General features: G+C 41.4%; 1 protein-coding gene across 1 annotated transcript in view; it reads left to right on the forward strand.

Moving 5' to 3' along the window:
• Window positions 1–20,971, forward strand: part of ANOS1 (anosmin 1) — a 182,171-nt gene that overhangs the window by 92,221 nt on the left and 68,979 nt on the right. The window contains exon 3 of the mRNA XM_045813659.2: window positions 12,565–12,627. Within this exon, the coding sequence (XP_045669615.2) occupies window positions 12,565–12,627 (63 nt within the window). The remainder of the gene's footprint in view (window positions 1–12,564; window positions 12,628–20,971) is intronic.

Genomic DNA, 20,971 nt, shown 5'->3' on the forward strand with positions numbered 1-20,971 from the left:
AGATGACTTTATGTATTTTTAAAAATTTTTTCCTTTTTTTTTTTTTTAATATTTATTTATTTTAGAGAGACAAGGAGCAGGGGGACAGGCAGAGGGAGAGAATCTTAAAGCAGATTCCCCACAACTGGGCTCGATCCCATGACCCACGAGGTCATGACCTGAGCTGAAACCAACCACTGAGCCACCCAGGCACCCCTATTTTATGAATTTTTAAAGTTTAACTTGGTTATTAAAAATGCAGAAAAATTATGAGTACAAAGGACTTCCATATACCATTTATCTAAATCAGGGTAAAGCAAACTTTCTATGAAAGACGAGTAAATATTTTTTGGTTTCTTGGACCTAAGGTCTGTCCCAACTAGTAACTCAACTATCATAGCACAGAAGTGGCCACAGATAGTAGATACATGAATGGGCATGGCTGTGTTCCAACAAATTTTCTTTACCAAAACATGGTGTGCCAGATTTGGTCCCTGTTTTCTAGTTGGTAACCCCAACCTAGATTTACCGATTGTTAACATTTTTGTGTGTGCCATATTTGCCTAACCACATTCTCTCTTTGTGTACATAGAAAAAAATTGGATGTATGCATGCCCTTGTAATTGTTTTTTTGTTTCCAACCGTTTAGGGATAAGTTGCAGGCATCATGTCTCTTTTACCCCCAAATGCTTTAGCGTGCATCTCTTACATGACTACTGTGGAATTACCAAATTCAGGGACATTAACACTGATGTGCCGCTTTTATTCCGTATTCTACATTTAATGGTTCCCCATTGTGCCAGTAATGTCCGTGTTCTTCCTAACCCTGTTTCGTCTGATTGGGGATCCCGCCCACCATCATGCTGTGTATTTGATGGCTGCGTATCTTTCGTCCCCTTGAGGCTGGAAGCATTCCTCATTCTTGGTTGTTCACAACGTTGGTATTTTGTAAGACTAGAGGCTTGTTGCTTTGTAGAAGGAGCCTGATTCAGGATTTGTTGGCCATTTCCTTGTGGTTCAGTTTAGCTTCGGCCTTTTGGGCAGGATTCCTGCCTTAGGGATTTGGTGCTTCTCCCCATTCCTGGAGATGTGACTTTATCATGTAGTATTCTTTCTCTGGTTTCTCCACTGTAAAGTTGTGACTTTCCCTTTGTGATTAATTCCTTTTTATTTGAGAAATAACTGTGAGAATATTATTTGAAACTGCAGGGGTATGCTAAAATTCCGTAGAAGATCGGGCAGCCAATCTGGATGCTAAGAAAGCATGTGTGGTCTTCAGTGACCTGTGTCAGGAGACTTCGTGATATGCACAAGGACATAGTTTAGGTGAGGAAGAACTACAGTGAGAAAGTGGTTTTCTGCTAATAACTACCTGGATTAATCACGTTTTCCCACTTCAGTTGTTTTCTCTTTGTTTCTGAACACCTTCACTGAAATTAAAAGAGCTCCTGAAGTCAGAGTTCCCTTTATTGTGAGAAATCGTTGTGATAAAAGGAGGCCCAGATTTGTAGATAAACATCATGGTGGGAAAGGAATTATCCTTTGATCGTTTCAGAGAAAGTTGATTTGTGATATGAGATGTCTAAGGCGTAACGTTGTTGTGCTGGGTTGCCATGCTAATCCTCTGTGGTTTAGGCTCTGAGGATTGTTCAACTGTACTTCCATAGGACGTCTGCCAAAAGATTTCATTATTTTGGCAAGACACAGCGCACTTTTCGACACACAGGATTGTAACAATTTCTATACCAATTTAGAGCTGGAGGGAGTCCATGAATACTTCTAAAGGCAGTAGGGTGTACATAGTTTAGGAAATATATTGGGAAAAAAATCCCCTTCCATCTAAAAACCAGATCTATACTTTCCCAAAGAAATTGCTGCCATTAATTTAGAAAACAGAAATGGTCTTTGGAAACTTCTGTTGATAGCATTATTGTATGCTATGAATATATATCTATATGAAATGAGAAGAAGGATTTTTTTTTTTGTGTTGTGTGTGTGTGTGTGAAACTCAAAGCTTATTCCTATATCCAGGCAACAATGAAGACAAAAATTAAATATAAGCCATTATTTGCTTTCCTATTATTCAACAGATTTTTTTTGTGAAAGTATACCATACGTCCTACAAAATGTACAGTGCTGTAGTAGTCTCCGATTTTTCCTTCTGATCCCACCCCCTAGACACATACAAGAATAATGCCACCCCAACCAAACATAGCTGTTGGAATTTTGGCAAAAAAAAAAAAATGGTACTTTTAAAACAATTATTGGAACATGCTCGAGAGACTGGAAATAAAAGAAATTTTGTTTTCTTCTTCGGTTAAAAGAAAAAAGGTAGGTATCAGGGAAATATGAAAGAACTAAAATAAATTCTTTTTATTGGTCCTCTAGAAATGGAAGGGAACCAGATTCACTGAGTGTCTACTTTTGTGTAGGTATTTTAAAAGGTTGTCTTTATAAAATTTATTTCAAAATGATCCTCTTTGGCAAATATTATTCCATTCTTTTATGTGTCGGAAACCGACGGTTCAGAGAGGTTAAAATACAGCTTGAGTGGGGAAAAACCATTTAGCAGGTGGAATTGTCCTCCAGGTTGATCCAACTCCAAGGATCCATGGTCTGTGTCTTATCCTCAGAGCTGGCAGGAATCATTCACTTCCATGCCCTCGCCTGTCTTGTCTATCGACTGAAGACCTCTCGAGCTCAGCCACCAGAACTACACTTGGGAGGGGACACACATCTGATCACCTTCTCACCGTATGGGAAAACTCTCACCGGAATAGCCATGCTTCTCCTGACCCTTGTCTTGCATCTTCACATCCACATTCTTACATGCTTTAGGCTGAACACAGAAATTGAATGGCCCGTGTCCAATTATAGATGGGGCTGTGGACCAAAATCCTGCTCACCAGCCATTGCCTCTATGAAGATGTTTTAATTCCTGAGTCTGGAGAGTGTACGGTTGGGATAGATGCCATCAGAGATTCCTTGCCTCCCTAAAATTCTATGTTTCCATGTTGTAGCCTCTGCAATATTCTCTGGGACCTCGATCAATTGATTATTTCCTATTTCTCTTCCATTTTCAGTCAGACCCCCTCCACCTGATCCCTTCCTTCTCTTCACCAACATGTTCCAACATTTGTGTCTCCCCGAGTTCCAGTGTCCTGTGCACAAATAGAAAAAGGGGAAACAGAAGCATTTTTGCTGAGCCGTGAGATCTCCTCAGTGTTGCCATTCTAGCTCTTGAATATCCCAACTCCCCAAGTGCTTGGCGCTCTAATCCTCATACTTTGTTTCCTTTTTCACACGTAGCCTGGTTTTTACTTATAAACAAACATTTATTTTTTTTAACTTTTCTAGATGGTATAGAACTTGGAGGCAGTTTTTGTGTAGTTCATAGATTTAGCAGACCCATTACCTAGCACGACGCTGTGGTAATTGAATTCTGCAAATATTTATAAAAGGAACGAATGAATGAAAGAGCAGAGGAGTTCATAAATGCTCATCGTTTCTTCAGCCTTTCTCCAGAACCCCATGTCCACAATTCCAGTAGCTCTTTGGGCGTCCCTTCATGTATGTCCACTAGATGCCTTGAGCTCATCATGTTAGAGTCTCAGTTGTGCAGCTTTCCCTATGTTTGTTTCTTCCCCGTGCTCCGTCTTAGGGACACCACGGGTTCCTTTCAGATGGAGGTTGGAAATTTTGGTGTGTTTTCCTGTTCTTATTTCTCCTGATTCCTGCCTTTCACAGCAAACCAGTAACTGTGTCCATGAACTTGCAGCCCCACATTGCCTTTCCTAGGCTCATGTTCCTTTTCCTGTTATCCGGTGTCCTCTGCCATCCAGATGGCATACCTACACTTTAAATGGCAGACGGGAGCTTTGGAAGACATTGTAGAAACTTCTGCTCTGATTTCATTTGCTGTAATACCTCACCTCTGTAATCCAACTCTTATTCCAACTCTTTTAGGGCTCCTGGAGCCAATTCCAATGTGGGGGGATCCCCCTCCCTCACCACCAAGCCATTCCCAGACACCAGCAGCGTGTCTGAGAATTCAGCTCAATTCTGACACTTAATCTATAGAGAGAGAGCATCAGATCCCACGGAACCTTTAAGACTGTCCACCTCGCTCCCAGCTTCACAGGCCAATGTCAAATCCAGACCAGGAAGGAAGTTCCCACGACTCCCTCCTAGGGTTCGATTAATTTCCTAGAGTAGCTCACAGAACTCAGGGAAACACTTACATTAACCAGTTTATTAAAAGATAGGATACAGGATATGAATCAACAGGCAGGTGAAGAGATACACAGGACGGGGTCCCCAACAAAGGAGCTTCTGTCCTCGTGGAACTTCGGGCCCAGCTCTGTGGCACATGGAAGTGTTCTGGTTGCACAAGCGTGAAAAATGTCAGGAAAGGATAAAAAGAACAGTCCCCTTGTGGGTTTTTCTTTAAAGTGTGTGTGTGTGTGTGTGTGTGTGTGTATATATAGAGAGAGAGATCTCTATAAAGTGTATGTATACTTTACATATATAATATATATACTATGTATATAAAGTAATATATATAAAGTATATATATGAGATATATATAAAGTAATATAGATATATAGAACCTATATGAGTGTGCATATATACATAGTATATATAATCTATATAAAGTATATATGTAGTATATACACTATGTTTATAGTTATATAATGTATATATATACTTTATATATAATCTGTGTATGTATGTGGTATATATGTATATTATAAAGTAATCTATATATATGTATATATAGTAATATATATTAATAAAGTGATCTGTACACCCAACATGGGACTTGGACTCAACGACCCCCAGATCAAAAATCGCAGGTACTTCCAACTGAGCCAGCCAGGTGTTCTGGTCCTGTTGTGTTTTTAACGAAGACTTCATTACCTAGCCATGATTGACTAAGAATTAGCCAACTCAGTCTCCAGCCCCTCTCCCCTCCCAGCAGTTAGGGGGTGGGACTAAAAGTTCTGACCCTCTGATCACATGATTGGTCCTCCTGTCAATCAGCCCCTGCCCTTTGGTGGGGGTGGAGGTGGGTCCTAACGTCACCTTTCTTGATAATAAGACACCCATTGCACCTTTATGGCTCTGAAGCATTTTCAAGGAATGGTGGATGAAGATTAAATATATTTGAGAAATGTATTTTGGTCATCAGAATGACCAAATATATATATTTTTTATAAATCATTATATTGCAGCAACACTCAAGTCATCTTAAACACAAAGTGAGGCAAGCACCTCACTGTTCTAGGACTCTCGGTGGCTCCTCATTGAATTCCAAGGGTTGTGTTTCTAGCCTTGTAGTTTACTGTGTCTTCTCTTTTCACTATCCTGCATCATATATTACCCCCCCCACATATATCCTCAAGCCCCAGATCTGCTCAAGGTGGTCAAGTCCCACTCCTCCTTCTATGTTAATTCATGAATCCTTGATTCTATGCAGTCCTCTCCAGATATCCCATATAGAAATACATATCACTTCTTCATTGTCTTAAGGCCCCTTATTTTCTCTTGGCTATTTTATGCTTCTTCACTTTAGACTTATATGCTTTCTCCCATGGAGATTATATACTGCTTTAGGGCACAATGACTGCCAATTTTCCCCCATCTTGGAGACTAGATGAATACATCACATGTAGGAAATGTAAATCCTTATTTGTTGATTTAGCAGATGTTAATTTGAACAGGTTGGAATGTATGGAATGCTGGTTGCTTTGTTTTAATGGGTTCTATTTATTTAATATAATGTAATTATGGGTTTTGTTTCCTTGATTATTGGACATGTGTGAAAATCTGAATTTTATAGGAACATTTTTATGCTTCAGAATTTATTGTAATTGCTATTTAGGTAATAGAATTTCCTTTGCTGGTAATGCAATAGAAGGTAATATAATTTCCTTTTATGGAAGCATTTGGTTAAATGTAAGGTATGGAATTTTGTCCTCATCTGTCCAGATGGTAGTTCACCAAAGCGATATCAATAATTTCCCTCTTTGTCAGTACTTTGGCTCCTAAGAGTTGGATCCCTTTGTCTGTGATATGAAATACTCAGTCTTACTGGTTATGATTTCATAAGTACCTTGAAATTTGTAACACCTGCCTAGGGCATTTTGGAGCTGAATGCTTTCCGAGATCATAGTAATTCACGAATCTTACAGATTTGCAAAGTACTTTTCAGTTTCCAAATCCCTTTCACTTACATCACCTCATTAAGCCTTTGCAGCTCGTGGCATAAACAGGGCAGCGTTCTGTAATGGAAAGAACATTCCTTTGAGTGTGCCAGAGCATGGGTCCAACTTCCCATTCCTGAAGTCTCGACCATAGTCACTTGCTTTGTTTAGTCAACCTCTCTACACTGAGTTTCCTCTCTCTAAAATATAAGAATAATAGTACCTAATGTTACGTACCTCCATGGATCTGTTATTATGGGGCTCCATTGAACAAATAATTTTCAAAGTGTTTTATAAATCCATAAAAGTTCTGGCACTCTTTGGTGTTCAGTAAATTTTTTTTACAAGTTAGTATGAATGATTGTATTCTCATATTTGAATTAGCAAATGGAGGCTGAATAATAATGCCATTTTTTTTTTAACAGTTGTAGGTTAGACATGTAGCAGAGGTAGGGCTCAAACCCAGGCTTTCTGTGCCTCCATTCTGCACCAGCTGCATTGCCACAGTGCATGGGATGTTCCTGAGAGTCTGTCCTGTCTTTTGCACGCTCGCTCCTATATGCTTTCGAAGGATTATGGACGGTTGGCAGATATAGGCACTCCCAAAGATGAGTTTATAGTCAATTGGAGATAGTGTATCTTCAGTACAACTCATAGCCTCTGCGAATAACTCAAAAATAAAATGTGAACATTCTTGGGGAAAAGCTGCATGGAATTGCAGAGGAATCAGCACATGCTGTGTGGATAGCAGTGGTGAAAACAGGCTCTCTTTAAGGAAGCAATTCAGTAACCCAGTGGAAGTCAAGGGATCTTGAGTTTGGGGAGCAGAAAAGAGACCAGCTTCACAGAAAGTCATTCATGAGAGGTGGAAGAAGCTGTTTAGGCAGGATTTGCTGGTTGACCAGATGTTTTGAATGTAAACCATATACTTTGGGCTTAATTTGATAATTATTGTCTAATTTTATCAGAGAACTCACATTATCAAAACCATGTCTTACAAGGATGAATGTGACCAAAACATGTAGAATTGTGGCATAATTAGAAGTGACAGTTTTCACTTAGCCTTTACTCCTCTCTCCCGGGCAAGTTGTTTCTCAGGATCGACTCTGTTATTATGACTAATCCACTGCATTTCTGTTGCCTTTTTTTTTTTTTTAAAGCAATTTCTCAGCCTCAGCACTATGAACATTTGGAGCCAGATAATTTTTTATCACGTTGGAGGGCTAGCCTGTATGCACTGTATGATGTTTAAGCCACGTCCCTGGCCTGTGCCTGCTAGAATCCAGTATGTTTCTCCTCATTGCTGCAAACAAAACCATCTCCAGACATCACCCCATGTTCCCCGAGAGGGCAACTCACTCCCATTTCAAAACCACTTACTTAGAGCAATTTAAGTAATGTATCTAATATCTTCTGTTATAAATAAATTGCAGTGAAATTACGTACAGAGCATTGCACAGTATATTTAGAAGTCGGAAAGGTTCGCCTAAAGTTAGTGTCGCTGGCTTCTCTGTAAAGTTTGGAGTGCTGGGCGGTTCTGGACAAGAACCGGAAGGCAGTGAAGGCCAGTTGTCTTCTGGTCATTGGCTGAGCTCTCCAGCTCCCTGTGCTTCCTGCCACTCCCATTATTCCTAACTTGCCCTCCTTCGCTCTTACTCAGTATCTGCTTGGTCCCTGGAGAAATACTTCCACGCTCAAATACGAGTGTGCCAACTCCAGGAACTGCTTATAAAAACATTTAAACTTATCAATACATTTATTTAACAGAAGTTTATTGAGCTGCTACTACACATTAAGAATATTGTAGTAAATGTGACAAAGTTCCAGTGCTCGTGTGCCCCACATTTTAGTAGAATAGTTTATGTACATGTTTCATAGTACTGTGTATTTTTAAGTAGAAATGGAATACAGATGTGTAAGCTAAGGAAGTGATATTGCAAATGTATCTTTCTAGAGTAAGTGAAAAATAACCGGTGTCTAGGTACCTAACGATGATCTGTGTTAGCTCTGTCAGCCAGTTTTTACAGATTTTCCCTGAAATTTCAAGTTTTGCTTTGTTTGGCTTGAGGCAGTCACATGGGAAGAGAGAATTTCAAATTGTTGGTCATTGTGAAGTGTGAAAGCTTAAAACACTTGCTAAAATAGTAAATTCAGTTACTGCTTTTTGTGGTTTTTTGTTTTTGTTTTTTGGTACTTTGATCAGGGCACTTACAGTTGTGATATGCAATAGATTTCAAAGCAATTGTCTGCTTGTAGTATTTTTCTTATGGAAATGAGATTTGAACCTGCCCTCTTTTGACAACCCCCCCCCTTTTTTTAATCTGGAGAAACAGGATGCTTTTTTTAAGTATGAGAGAAATGGCTGGGTTTTTCCCCCCCTCTTTGGCTTTTATTACAATCATTTTACCTGGCTAAGAGCACTATAAAGAAATCGAGCTTTGACAAATGGATCCTGCAAAGATTTACTGAGATTTCCATATCCAGGCTTTTCTTGTCAGATAGTTTTCACAGAGGATTATTAAAAGAAAATGTTGGTGGTCATTAATAACATTTTGTGATGTATCTTTAGACACCGATGAATACTGGTTATTGGAAATGAGGCAAGCATGCAATTTAGATCGAACTCTAAATGAATTGCGTATACTGATGCCGGACTTGGCAGATAGCAGTGCTGGATTAACAAGAAGACAAGTAGGTTACGTATTGCTTCCATTAGCATTTCACAAGTGTGCCTCTTTTTGTAAATGGTATTTGGTTTATATAAGGTATTTGTTCCACAGTCTGTCAAGAACAGAATTAGGTGGAATTGTGGAGCTCTCCAAGGATTGAAACTCTTTAATGCACCAGTGTCTATGGTTCTGACAATACAACTGAGCACACGCGTAGTTAGCCCGTGTTCCCAATTTACATTCGCAGCAATGGTCCAAAGGAAGATTGACGTAATTATGTGGAGACATTGTTAGCCACATTGCAGGGAGCAGTTTCATAGGGAAAGAATGTTTGTTGGATGTTTCCTGAATAAAATGATAAAGACTTAATTTGTAAATAGCTGAACTGTGTTCCTGAAAAATCCCCAGATCTTACGGAGGGGCCCTTCCGCATCATAGGACACGTCTCCAACCGAACAAAATCTCAAGGTATTCTGAAGAGTGCTGTTTATTCGCTTCAAGTGGTCTTAAGAAGGAATTAGGTCTAGCTATACTTATTAAGTGACCATTAAACTTTTTTGGCTAGGAGCCAATGTCTTAAAACAAATACAGAGAGGTCTGAGGATAAGGAATCAGACATACCTTTAGGAAACAAAACTAACTCTTGAAAGAACTCATAAAACACATAAGGGAGATGAGGTTTTTTTTTTTTAAAGATTTTATTTATTTATTTGAGAGTGAGAACACACGTGCATGCGTGCCTGTGTACACGCACGAGCAGGGGTGAGGGGTTAGAGGGAGAGGGAGAAACAGACTCCCCGCTGAGCAGGGCCCCATGCAGGGCTCATTCCCAGGACCCCGAAATCATAACCTGAGCCAAAGGCAGATGCTTAACCAACTGAGCCACCCAGGCGCCCCAGGAGACAAGTTTTTTGGTGACTCCATTGCTGTTAGAAAAATGGTATTCTTTTACGATTGTGATATTGGCCAAAAACTGTGCATTTGCTTTAACATGCTTGGGAGAGGTGGACACCAGGAAACTTGGGACAAGCTTGTGTAGGTCTTGGAAAAATTTTGTGGAAGAGCTCAAGTTTTTAAAATTAAAATAACTAAACAATGAATTGTTCATATGCAACATTAAAGAATATACAATCTAAAATATTCTTACAAGAAACAGATTGATTTTTTTTTTAAAGATTTTATTTATTTATTTGACAGAGACAGCCAGCGAGAGAGGGAACACAAACAGGGGGAGTGGGAGAGGAAGAAGCAGGCTCCTAGCGGAGGAGCCTGATGTGGGGCTCGATCCCACAACGCCGGGATCACGCCCTGAGCCGAAGGCAGACGCTTAATGACTGCGCCACCCAGGTGCCCTGAAACAGATTGATTCTTTATGAAAAATAAAACAAAGCGACAATATGGATCTTTTTTTTTTTTTTTTTTTTGGAGAGGGAGAGAGAGAATCTTAAGAAGGCTTCATATTCAGTGTGGAGCCTGACATGGGACTTGATCTCGCAACCGTGTGATTATGACCTGACCCGAAATCAGCAGTCACTCAACCGACTGAGGCACCTAGGGGCCACCTTTTTTTCCCCGTCAAATTGTACAGCAGCTCCTCCTGCTGCCCCAGCTTTGTTGAGATATGATGCACAACCTTGTATAACTGATGTGTTGATCTGATACACGTATATATTGGGAAATGTTTACCACAAGAAGGCAGGTCTTTTCAAAGTTCAGTAAGCATCAGAGTTTCTTAGAGAATTTGCTCACAGAGATTCCTGGGCTGCGATCCCAGAGGTTCTGACTCTAGGTCTAGGGGCAGGGCATGAGTTTGCACTTCTGGTAAATTGCAAGGTGGTGTTCATATTACCAGTCATCGATCCCTCTGTGAGCAGCACTGCTGTGACAGATGGCCAGTTGGCACATGGACAGTAGACTCTTAGAGTTTAAACCATGTTTTACAGCAGAGGGGGAGGTGGCTACCAAGTGGAGTGAAAAGCAGTATCGGTATATATAGATAAAATAATAATGACCTGAGGGGAGCCAGGGGTAAGCTGGCTTTAGAGAACTGACATTTAACTCTATGGGACTCTTCGTTTTTGCTAATTAAAACTTGCATTAAAACATAACATGGAGGGGCGCCTGGGTAGCGCAGCCGTTAAGCGTCTGCCTTCGGCTCAGGGCGTGATCCCGACGTTCTGGGATCGAGTCCCACATCTGGCTCCTCCGCTGGGAGCCTGCTTCTTCCTCTCCCACTCCCCTGCTCTGTTCCCTCTCTCGCTGGCTGTCTCTCTGTCACATAAATAAATAAAATCTTAAAAAAATAAAATAAAATAAAACATAACATTGAGAATCAAATCTCTATTCTTATTAATGTAACATTTTAATTTCAACCATGAGGACTGGCTGTGATCTCTTATTTATTACTACATGTTGTATATAGTATATATAATATTATATATGATATAAGGAACTGTATTTTAGGTAGTATATATAGTGCTGTGGTATACATATATGTGCATATATATATGTATATAGTTCCATGGGGTAGTGGTAACGTATAATGTATGTACTATGTATATTTTATATATTATTTTATATATATTATGCATTATATATATTGTATATATTTATATTTATGTATTATATATATTTATGTGTTCATATATTCATATATTGTATATATTATACTAATTTTATATATTATTCTATTTTATATATTATACTAATACTATATATAGTACTACATAGTAATAAACTATTATACATGTATCCTTTATTCAACAGTATCTTATATTATTACATATATACACATATATGCATTTAATATATATAATATATACTATACGTTATTACTATTAACATTGTTATTATTGTTGTTTGAATAACGGAGCCTAGTTATTATCTTTGATTTGTTAATATATGTGATAATACATTTTAAACATATACTCATATTTTATTCTCTATTCTGAAACTCTCATGTCAGTTTATTCAATATATTTAGGTTGATTCAATATATTCTAATATTTATTTGGTAAATATGTTAAGGTGCATTCAAAATATTTTAATAGAGTAATTAAACTGGATGCATGTTAATGCTGTTAGATCCATTGAGCTAAACACATTAGTTAACAACTATATGTTATATATAGATATTTAATACAATGCCCCTTCACCCAGTCACCTGCAGGAGACTGTATAGACAATAGTCCTATGTTGCCAGTTGTAAAAGCAACTTCATATTAAAGTTTATGAAAAAACAAAATTCATCTGTGACAACAGCTTTCGAAAACATTTTTTTTTAGAGATTTTATTTTTAAGTAATCTCTACACCCAACAGGGGGCTTGAACTCACAACCCCGAGATTCAGAGTTGTGTGCTCCACCAATCCAGCCAGCCAGGTGCCCCTAGAAAAGATTTCTTACCGAATACAAATATTTCTGTCTAAACAGTTGTGCCCGATGGTGAATATCACCACTTCTCCTACATGTCCCCTCCGGACTGTGCAGCTTTTCTTTTTCGGTCGTGTTGCAATAGACATTTTTTGTTTCTGTTCGGTCGTGCTGCCTCGCTCAGATGCCCGTGATACACCATTCCAGTAATGCACTGAGTAGCTCGGTGTCCTACACGAACTAGCGGAAGTAGTTGTGGACAAGTAGGGAGCGCAGGTGATTTTCCTTTGGCCCTGTTTCTTACCCATTTCTTTCTTTCCTTTTACTTAATCCCCCCAGTGTCTGGAACCCTGCAAGGAGTCCTGGGACCCGCGGAAGCAGCAGTGCCAGAGTTTCTGTGAGGTAAGGACGCCCCACTGAGCACCCGGAGGTACCCAGGACGTGGCGTCAGTCTGACAGTGCTCTGCTCGCATCGTTGGCGTAAAGGGCCCCTGCATTCTGCAGGTTGGGGAGTTCAGTTTACTGCAGGAAGGGGTGTGTGTGTGTATTGTGAATTCATGTAAAAAGGGAACACATTTTGAGCTTTCTTAAAGCCTGGCTACCCACTGCTTCCATTATTGGAATAAATATTATTACATATGCTTAGAGATGAGAACCTTTTTCAAGGTAGAAACTACTGCTGTCCCCCTACTTTCCATCAGGCTATTGTACGAGTAATTGTCACCCTGTATTGATGTTCTCATGCTGTGGGAAGAAGCCAGCCATTTTATTAGTAGTGGGGTTCTCGACGTTTTCATCTCATCGTTCACCCTTTGAGCTCCCTCTATCCTGGACAGGAGACTTGCCCATTTTTAACTGTGTGGGAGGCTCTTACTTGGCTGGTGCTTTCAGGTAGAGAATAAAGGGTGTTACTGTCCTGGACACCCACTGTCTAAAACCCTCAGTCGTGCTGCAGAGGGGAGGAGCGGCTTTGCTGGACTGTCTCCTCCAGAGCAAGTCGGGGGTCCAGGCTCCGACCCAGCCTGGGATCTGCTCGGAGGCAGCCAGGACGATGTGGAGGGCCAGCTGGGAACAGCGGTTGAAAAGTCTGCTGTATCAATCAAAGCAGTTCCGTAGAGGGTCGTGGGGAGCGGACCAGGAGGGAGGCCTTGTGGCACGGGACTGAAGTGATGGTACCGGGCTTCTCTGAAGGGAACTGGAGGCTGACAGGGAACCCTCCCAAGCTCCTGCAGACAGACCGACTGATCCAGACTTCCCGTGCACGGGATGCTCCTGGGATCCTGCGGCCTGTGTTTCACCGTGGAAGGCATGCAGATTCTATTCCGAGGATCTGAATATGGAATTGGGATAATAATAGCTCCACCAGTTTTATGATGCCCAAAGTATCTGCACGGTCTGAATATCATTGACTTCCCGTAGGCACGGAGATAAGCAGAGGCATGTAGTAAGTCCGTAAGAGTTATGTTTGGAAGGCATGGAGCTCTGGGAAGTCGGAACTCATTAAGCGTCTCCCCCAGTCTAGGTAGAAAGAGCCAGCCTAAACCAAAGCCCTGAGCCTCACACCTTTCCCTGCATCCGAGCGCTGCTGTGTGGCCGGACTTCTTGGACAGTGAGGAGGGGTCAGAGTGTTACTGGGTTCTTGTAGCAAAGTGTTCAGTATGGTTTCAGAAGAGAGGATGGAGAAGTGTTTCTCAACAAGAACAGGATCGATAGGTGATTTTCCTAATCTCACTTTTACTTTGCTTTGAAAGTTCTATTCAGCATTTTGTGGCGTGCTGCTGGAATATGGGTGATTCGCAAACTCTCACGTAATGGTGTCTGTGTTGCCGGAAGCGCTCCGGACCTGAGGATTACTGTCACTGAAGTGTTTGGAAGCGTTTTGTAATCGTGAACATTAAAATGCCTCAGATAATGCACGGGACTGGCAGAAAGTCAAAGTTACTTAGCCCGGTTGCTCTGCAAGGACACTCACAGCTAAGCCATGATTGAGTGTTAACTGCCCATAGAAGAAGAACCTTCCTACGTCTTTGTACCCAGCCCTTTGGGGTGGGGGTGGTACAGAGGAGCGTCAGTTATGGTTTCTGTCCGCCCTCAAGGGAGCTGACATATTATCCATGTAGTTTCCTCAAAACATTTTGGCTGCTTCAGGGATTCCATCCGAACTTTTCCTGAAAGCGTGTGCTGACCTGGCATTAAATTTAATGTATCTTTATATTAGTTATCTCTTACTGCATAACAAATGACCCCCAAGCCTAGTGGCTTAAAACAACACACATTTATTATCTCCCAGTTTCTGTGGGTCAGGAGTTTGGACATGATTTAAATGCACGCTTTGCTTCAGGGTCCCACGATGCTGTAATCAGGGTGCGGGCTGGCCGGGTTTCTCGTCTGGGGGCTCAGCCGCTTCTGCGGACAGTCTGCCTCCAAGCTCATTGCAGTTGTTGGCAGAATTCATTTCCTGAAGGTTATAGGACTGAGGTCCCGTTCTCTCGATGGGTGTTGAAAGTTGCCTGCAGTTCCTCACCACATGGCCCCCCAGGACGGTCACGACATGGCCGTTTACTTTTCCAAGGCCAGTGAGAGAGTCTTGATCTGCAGCCTGCTGAGACCAAGTCTCTGTAACACAGCATATTATCAGGCATGATACCTCTTCTGCTTTGCCATATTCTGGTTAGAAGCAAGTCATAGCCCCCGCCCAACACACACACACACACACACACACACACACACACACACACACACGCCAAGAGAGGTGATGACATCAGGGGATGTTGTGACTCAGTGGGGCTCACTGTATGGTGTGTCTACTACAAAAAGCAAATAAAAAGAGGTGGTTCAGGCCTCTTGAGGCGTCGAACAGAGCAGGGTCATCAGAAAGACAACAAACCCTCCTACTCACATTTTGCGTTCTATGCTGTACGCAAACCATACATCCATGTGAATGAAATTACGCTGTCATAGGATCTGGAGGAAGAAGACATACCCTGTTGTCTGCTTCATAAACACAGGGTCCCTTAATATCAGGGATGCTGGGCTGATGTTGTGACATCTGATCCCTGAGAAGGAAGACGTCATTGAAGGTCACCTGAAATCTCTCCCCCTGGAAATTCCAAGTGTGATAGCACACTTTTATAATAGCTCTTCTCTCCGAAACAACTGTGAGGTCTTGTGAACCAAATCCAGTTGATTAAAATGGGACTCGTCTACCAATTGTGATTCCTGCTCTGGTACGAGAGATGAATTGAAACTGGAGAGGTGGGACAAATAGAGGCCAGTTCGCGTGAACCCTTTGTGGGCAGACCTCAGCCCAGGGGTCCCACCGCTTGAGCCTCCCTGATCCATGTTAATTCCTTTCAGCATTCACCTCGGTGTCTTGTTTCTTTCTGTGTTGTGGTAATGTCTGCCTGTTACGTTGACATAGACTGAATCCTGAAAGACTGATCCCTGTGTCAGTATTTTGGAGGCTGATTGTTCATTGAGGCAGCCCTAACACAATCCTGTCCTTCCTCTCACTTATCCTGGGAGTGCCTCCAAGATCCCTGTTTCCGCGAACCGACGAAGCTTTCCCTTCGTAAACGCATAGAGCCAGAAGAACTGTAGAGTTTATTTTTCTCCGAGTGGAACAGCTAAACTCTTAGATAGGTTGGACCTACTGTGTTGATTTGCAAGACAATCTGAGCTTTATTTGTCTTCTTAGGCATGTTTGCCTCCTGTTTTTATAAGTAAAGCTGTGTAGGAACACGGCCACCCCAGTTTGCTTGCGTACCGTCGGAGGCTATGGCAGCAGAGCTGAGTACTTGTGATGGATCCTAAGGGCCGTGAAGCTGAGACTGCTTACCGCGTGGCCCTTTACAGAAGAAGCTTTCAAACTCCTGTCCTAAGAAAAAGAACAGTCATAATCCTGTCGCAAAACCTGCCTGACCCTTCAGAGTGTTGTTACATCCTGATCTGTATGACCAGCACCTGTTTCTAAACAAAGCTTTATCGTTCTTGGTATTTTAGTTATAAAATCTATTTTCCTCCGTGGAAGAGATTTTTGGAGGCATGTTCATAATCACATACCTAGAATTGGCTTGTGGCTGCCTCACACACTGATCTCTTAAACGTCTCATTTGATTATTTATACAGTTCTTTATACGGTGCTTTTAAGCTGCTGTCAGAGTTAACGATGTTATTCCTTAAATGGAAAAGTTAAATGTGTTAGAGCAGGAATGTTGCAGGATTCCTTCAATGGATCATATGGGAGAATTTTTCCCGTGTCAGTTTTTGGAGCTTGTTGGGTCATGACAGATACAAAGACAGGTCATGCTTTAGTGTTTTAGTTTATTAAAGATTATCTCCATCTTATTATTTTTTAAAAACATGTAAAAACCATAGTAAATCATTTTTCTTCCTGATCATGAAATGCACATTCCTTCACGTTTAAATGTTCCCTTCTTCCAATTGCAGGCATCCAAATTATCAAGGAAAGTATTTTTCTTTCTTAATGGTATAAAATCGTTATGTCTATTATAATTGCTGTTGTCTTAGTTTTGATGAAACATGATACATGGTAGTTTGAGTCATCCATCACCTTGCTGGAGGACACACCTCTCATCTTGAATAATGACGTTTCTGATTTCACGACTTCCCCACCCTAGTAGGAACTCACTGGGACGTCCATATTGGCAATGTGAAGTGTCCGCTAGGGTCATGGAGAGGTGAGACCTCATCTGTGTCAGGGATCAATGAGACAGGCATCCAGGACTTACAGGAAAGCTGTTCTTGGACCAGCCTGGATTCTGATAGATCTAGTTCTTGTCATTGTGAACACAGGAAGAGGAAGGAGGTTTTCACTCGACTGCAAATAGGATTACTGATTCATTTCTTGTGCTTTTGCTTTTCAAAATGTTTTCCAAGCTTATTATATTGCATTTTCACAACAATTCTTAGAAGAAGTTAAGCCTGAATTTTGCTCAGTAAACTTAATGGGCAAGAGGGCTGACACACAAGGTGGAAATGGTTTTATCTGCCCAAGATTCCATGTTTAGTAGGTAGCTGAGGAAGATCTGGAATCCAGGTGATGGTGCATCTCTTTTCCGATGTGTGCTGCCCCAGGCACCCCCTCCTAACTCTGTTCGGTGTCCCAGTACACATCCCCCCAGCAGGAAATAAATCAGAGCCTGTTTCTAGCGTAAAGTTGTTGGCCAACCGTCTGTCCTTGAACACCCTTGAACAAGAAGGGAGTTTTGATTATGCAAAATCCTAGTTAATTAAGGGCACTTCAAGGAACTGAAGCAACAACAAGGCTCCTTACTACTTTGGGTGCCCTGGGCCGTGGAATGTTCCAGTACTACTGAAAACACACGCCAGAAACTAAAGCTGTTAGGATTTATCACGCTCCTACAGGGGCTTTCTTGTACTCAAAACTTGTTACCCTTCCAGTGCTCCAAAACCCAGTTCTGTATCCTACAATCTCGGCTGTGCAGTAAATGCATCCCTTAAGGAACGGAAGCAGCAGCGTCTCGTGTCTGGGACATCTGTAAAACAGTTAAATGTACGGAAAGAAGCTGGTGAGTGCTGAACAAGAAAATGGTGTCATATGCCCAGGTGTGTGCATGTGCGGAGGGGAGCACGAGAATCAGCACAGGTGCATTGGAGGGCGTCAGGGTGGAATTTATAGAAGGTTTCTTCTGAAAGCTTCACTTTCCGTGCTGAAATCCCATGAGTGGCCAGGAGTGATCGTGAGAGCACATTTTCCAAAAATGCTAGTTTTTATTATTATAAATAGTAAACTTTTATTTTTATAAATGATGAACCTTTACCTTTTACTTTTGCGTAATGAGTACGTGTTCCTTATATTTCTGGATTGTGATCTTTGGGTGGTGGTGGAAAGTGTTGACTGTCCTGGTTTCTGTTTCAATTTAGGGGATAGTGGGAGTCATGGAATGGAAACATTCCAAGGAATGCTTATGAAGTTTTACAATTGTTGTGAGATTTCTTTTACCTGTCATTTTATAAAGGAAGTTATCCTCATTCTATCAAATTTTATAGCCCTGGAAAATGAGAAAATGAAGCATATTGAGTGACTTTTTAGGGTTGTTCACTAGTTTATTGGCTTGATGGGACATGTTCTCCATGGAATGCAGGCTTTTTCCCCTCAGTTTTTTGAAATAGACTACATTTTCAGTGAATTTTTATATGATGCTGGGGGAATATAGAATTCTATGAGAGTCGATTAGAGGACACTTGATGAGTTTGAAAATTGATAAGGAGCCAAGACTGGAGATCATTCTGAATGATTTAAAGACCTATCTTGTCAGAAAAGAGGGACAGAGCAGGTAGGAGTTAAGGGAATACGCTGGAAATTGTAAGAGCATCAAATTTAAGTAAAATATGAAAGATGCATGTACAGCACTTAACAAGTGACTGAACATGGGAAACCTTGAGTAAATATTAGCCATTTTTACTCTGAAGAGGAGGGCAAGGTTCACACTTTTGAATTCTGTGATAGGTCAGTGAGTATAGACTTGAGAGGAATTTTGTCGTGAGGAGGTGACTGGAAACTGGTTGAAGGGTTTCCCTGGAGGTGCAGTCGTCAATCCACAATTCTGGGTCGTCGAATAGAAAGTACGGGAGAAAATGCAGACCAGATACAAACAACTGTTTGTGTACGTTCAAGTTCCTTCTCGAAGACCGTGTGTGTGGGAGAAGGGGGGAGAAGGGGCTGTGGCCAGGGGCTCGCAGTCTGAGGATGTGATTTTCACGTACCTTTCCTTTGAGAAAACTGGACTAATTCACGTGCTGGAGGACACGAGTCTTGTGAGGGGTGTGAAGTTGGAGATGCACTGGGTCAGAAGCCCAGCGTTCTGGAGTATGAAACCAGGGATGAATCATGCCTCAGGGCAGACGTGGAGACCCACTCACGTCTCCAGGATGGCCCGGACTCCACTGTGCACACAGATCACCTGGGCATCTCTTAGAACTGCACGATCTGATTCTGTGGGTGCGTGCTGTGCGCACCCAGAGCCTGCGTTTCCAGCAGGCGGCACAGAGGCCGAGGCACCAGGAGCTGCGAGAATGTGATCTCCCTCCACAATGTCGGGGTTCCCTTCCAAGCGCTCACTTAGACTTGCCTGCTCACTCTGTATCGTCTTTTGTGCTCTCTTCCGTGATATTCTGTAGAGAGAAAAGATGCAATTGCTGGTAATCACTCAAATTGCGGAATTTTAATTGTTGGTTTGTCTCCATCCTCACATGGAAGGTATTTCACTAGGTATAGAATTCTAGGTTAACATTTTTTTTTTAATTAGTAGTTTAAAAATCTGTCTTCATTTTCTTCTGTCTTGTATGTTTTCAGAAAAATCTCTGACATTCTCATTTTCTTGTGTATAAAGTGTCTTTTTATTTCACTGTCTGCTTTGAAGATTTTCTTTCTATATCTGGTTTTAAGCAATATGATTATGGTAAATCTTGACTGGGTGGCCTTTATATTTCCTCTGCTTGGGGGTCATGAGATGCTTCTAATTGTAATTCTAATTGGGCTTAATAGTTTTAATCAGATTATTTACGTATCAGCCAATATTCATTCTCCCTCCCTCCCTTCCTACCTTCCCCCCTCCCTCCCTGTCTTTCTTTCCTTCCTTCCTTCCTTCCTTCCTTCCTTCCTTCCTTCCTTCCTTCCTTCCTTGAGACCCTGTGCGAGCGGTGGGGATCAGGGGTAGAGAGAAAGGGAGAGAGACCATCTCAAGCAGCCTCCACACCCAGTGCAGAGCCCAACATGGGGCTTGATCTCATGACCCTGAGCCAAAATCAAGAGTTGGATACTTAAGTGACTGAGCCACCTAAGTGCGCCTGCATATGAACTAATGTTTTTTTTTCTATCCCATTCTCTGTTTCCTGTCCTTCTGGGACTGTAATTGTACATGATAGACTTCGTATAATGACCTGGGTCACTGAGTCTCTGATCATATTTTTTCTTCATTTTCCCCCCTCGCTGCTTTATTTTGCTCATTTTCATCACTGTGTCTTCAAGTTCCCTTCGAGTGATCTTTTTCTTTGTATAGTGTCTAACATTTTTAAGATGCCATCAGGCATAGTTTTCCTTTCTTCATTTTTATTTCTGGAAGTTCCATGCAGGTCTTCCTATGTCTTTCTCCCACATTCCTTGGCAGACAGAGTGTATTTATAATGACTTTTAAAATGTCCTTTTCTGCTAACTCCATCATCTCTATCATTTCTGGTTTTGTTTCTTTAGGTTTCTTTTTTTCTCTTTTTCCTTTTGGACTTGTGGCTGGTGTCTGAAGGGAGAGGATACAGTCTTGTGGGACTGAGCCCTTCCCTGTGGGATCTGCTGTCTGCAGGTAGAACGTGTCAGAATGGAGTTGAATTATAGGACATCCAGCTGGTGTGGGGACCCCCCCCCCCCACCAGCATTGAAACTGGGGGTGTAGAACTTCTCAGTTTGTAAGAAGGTAAAGTGTGTATCTTTTCTAAAGTATGATTGTACCTCTTCCTCGGATGGGTGTGATGGTTTTGCAGAGTTTGCCAGTGTTTGCAAAATTCTTTGAGATGGACGCCTTTTAGCAACTTAAAAATATAAATCAAAGAGTAAACAACTACATTTTACAACTTCAGAATTTGTTCCTCTTTTTTTTTCTCTTTTTTTTTAAATTTAAGGAGGCTCCATGCCCAATGTGGGGCTTAAACTCACGACCCTGACATCAGGAGTCACATGTTCTACCAGCTAAACCAGTCAGGCATCCCT

The sequence above is a fragment of the Ursus americanus genome, chromosome X, assembly GCF_024610735.1.
Source record: "Ursus americanus isolate L20-20 chromosome X, mUrsAme1.1.p, whole genome shotgun sequence".
Lineage (NCBI taxonomy): Eukaryota > Metazoa > Chordata > Mammalia > Carnivora > Ursidae > Ursus > Ursus americanus.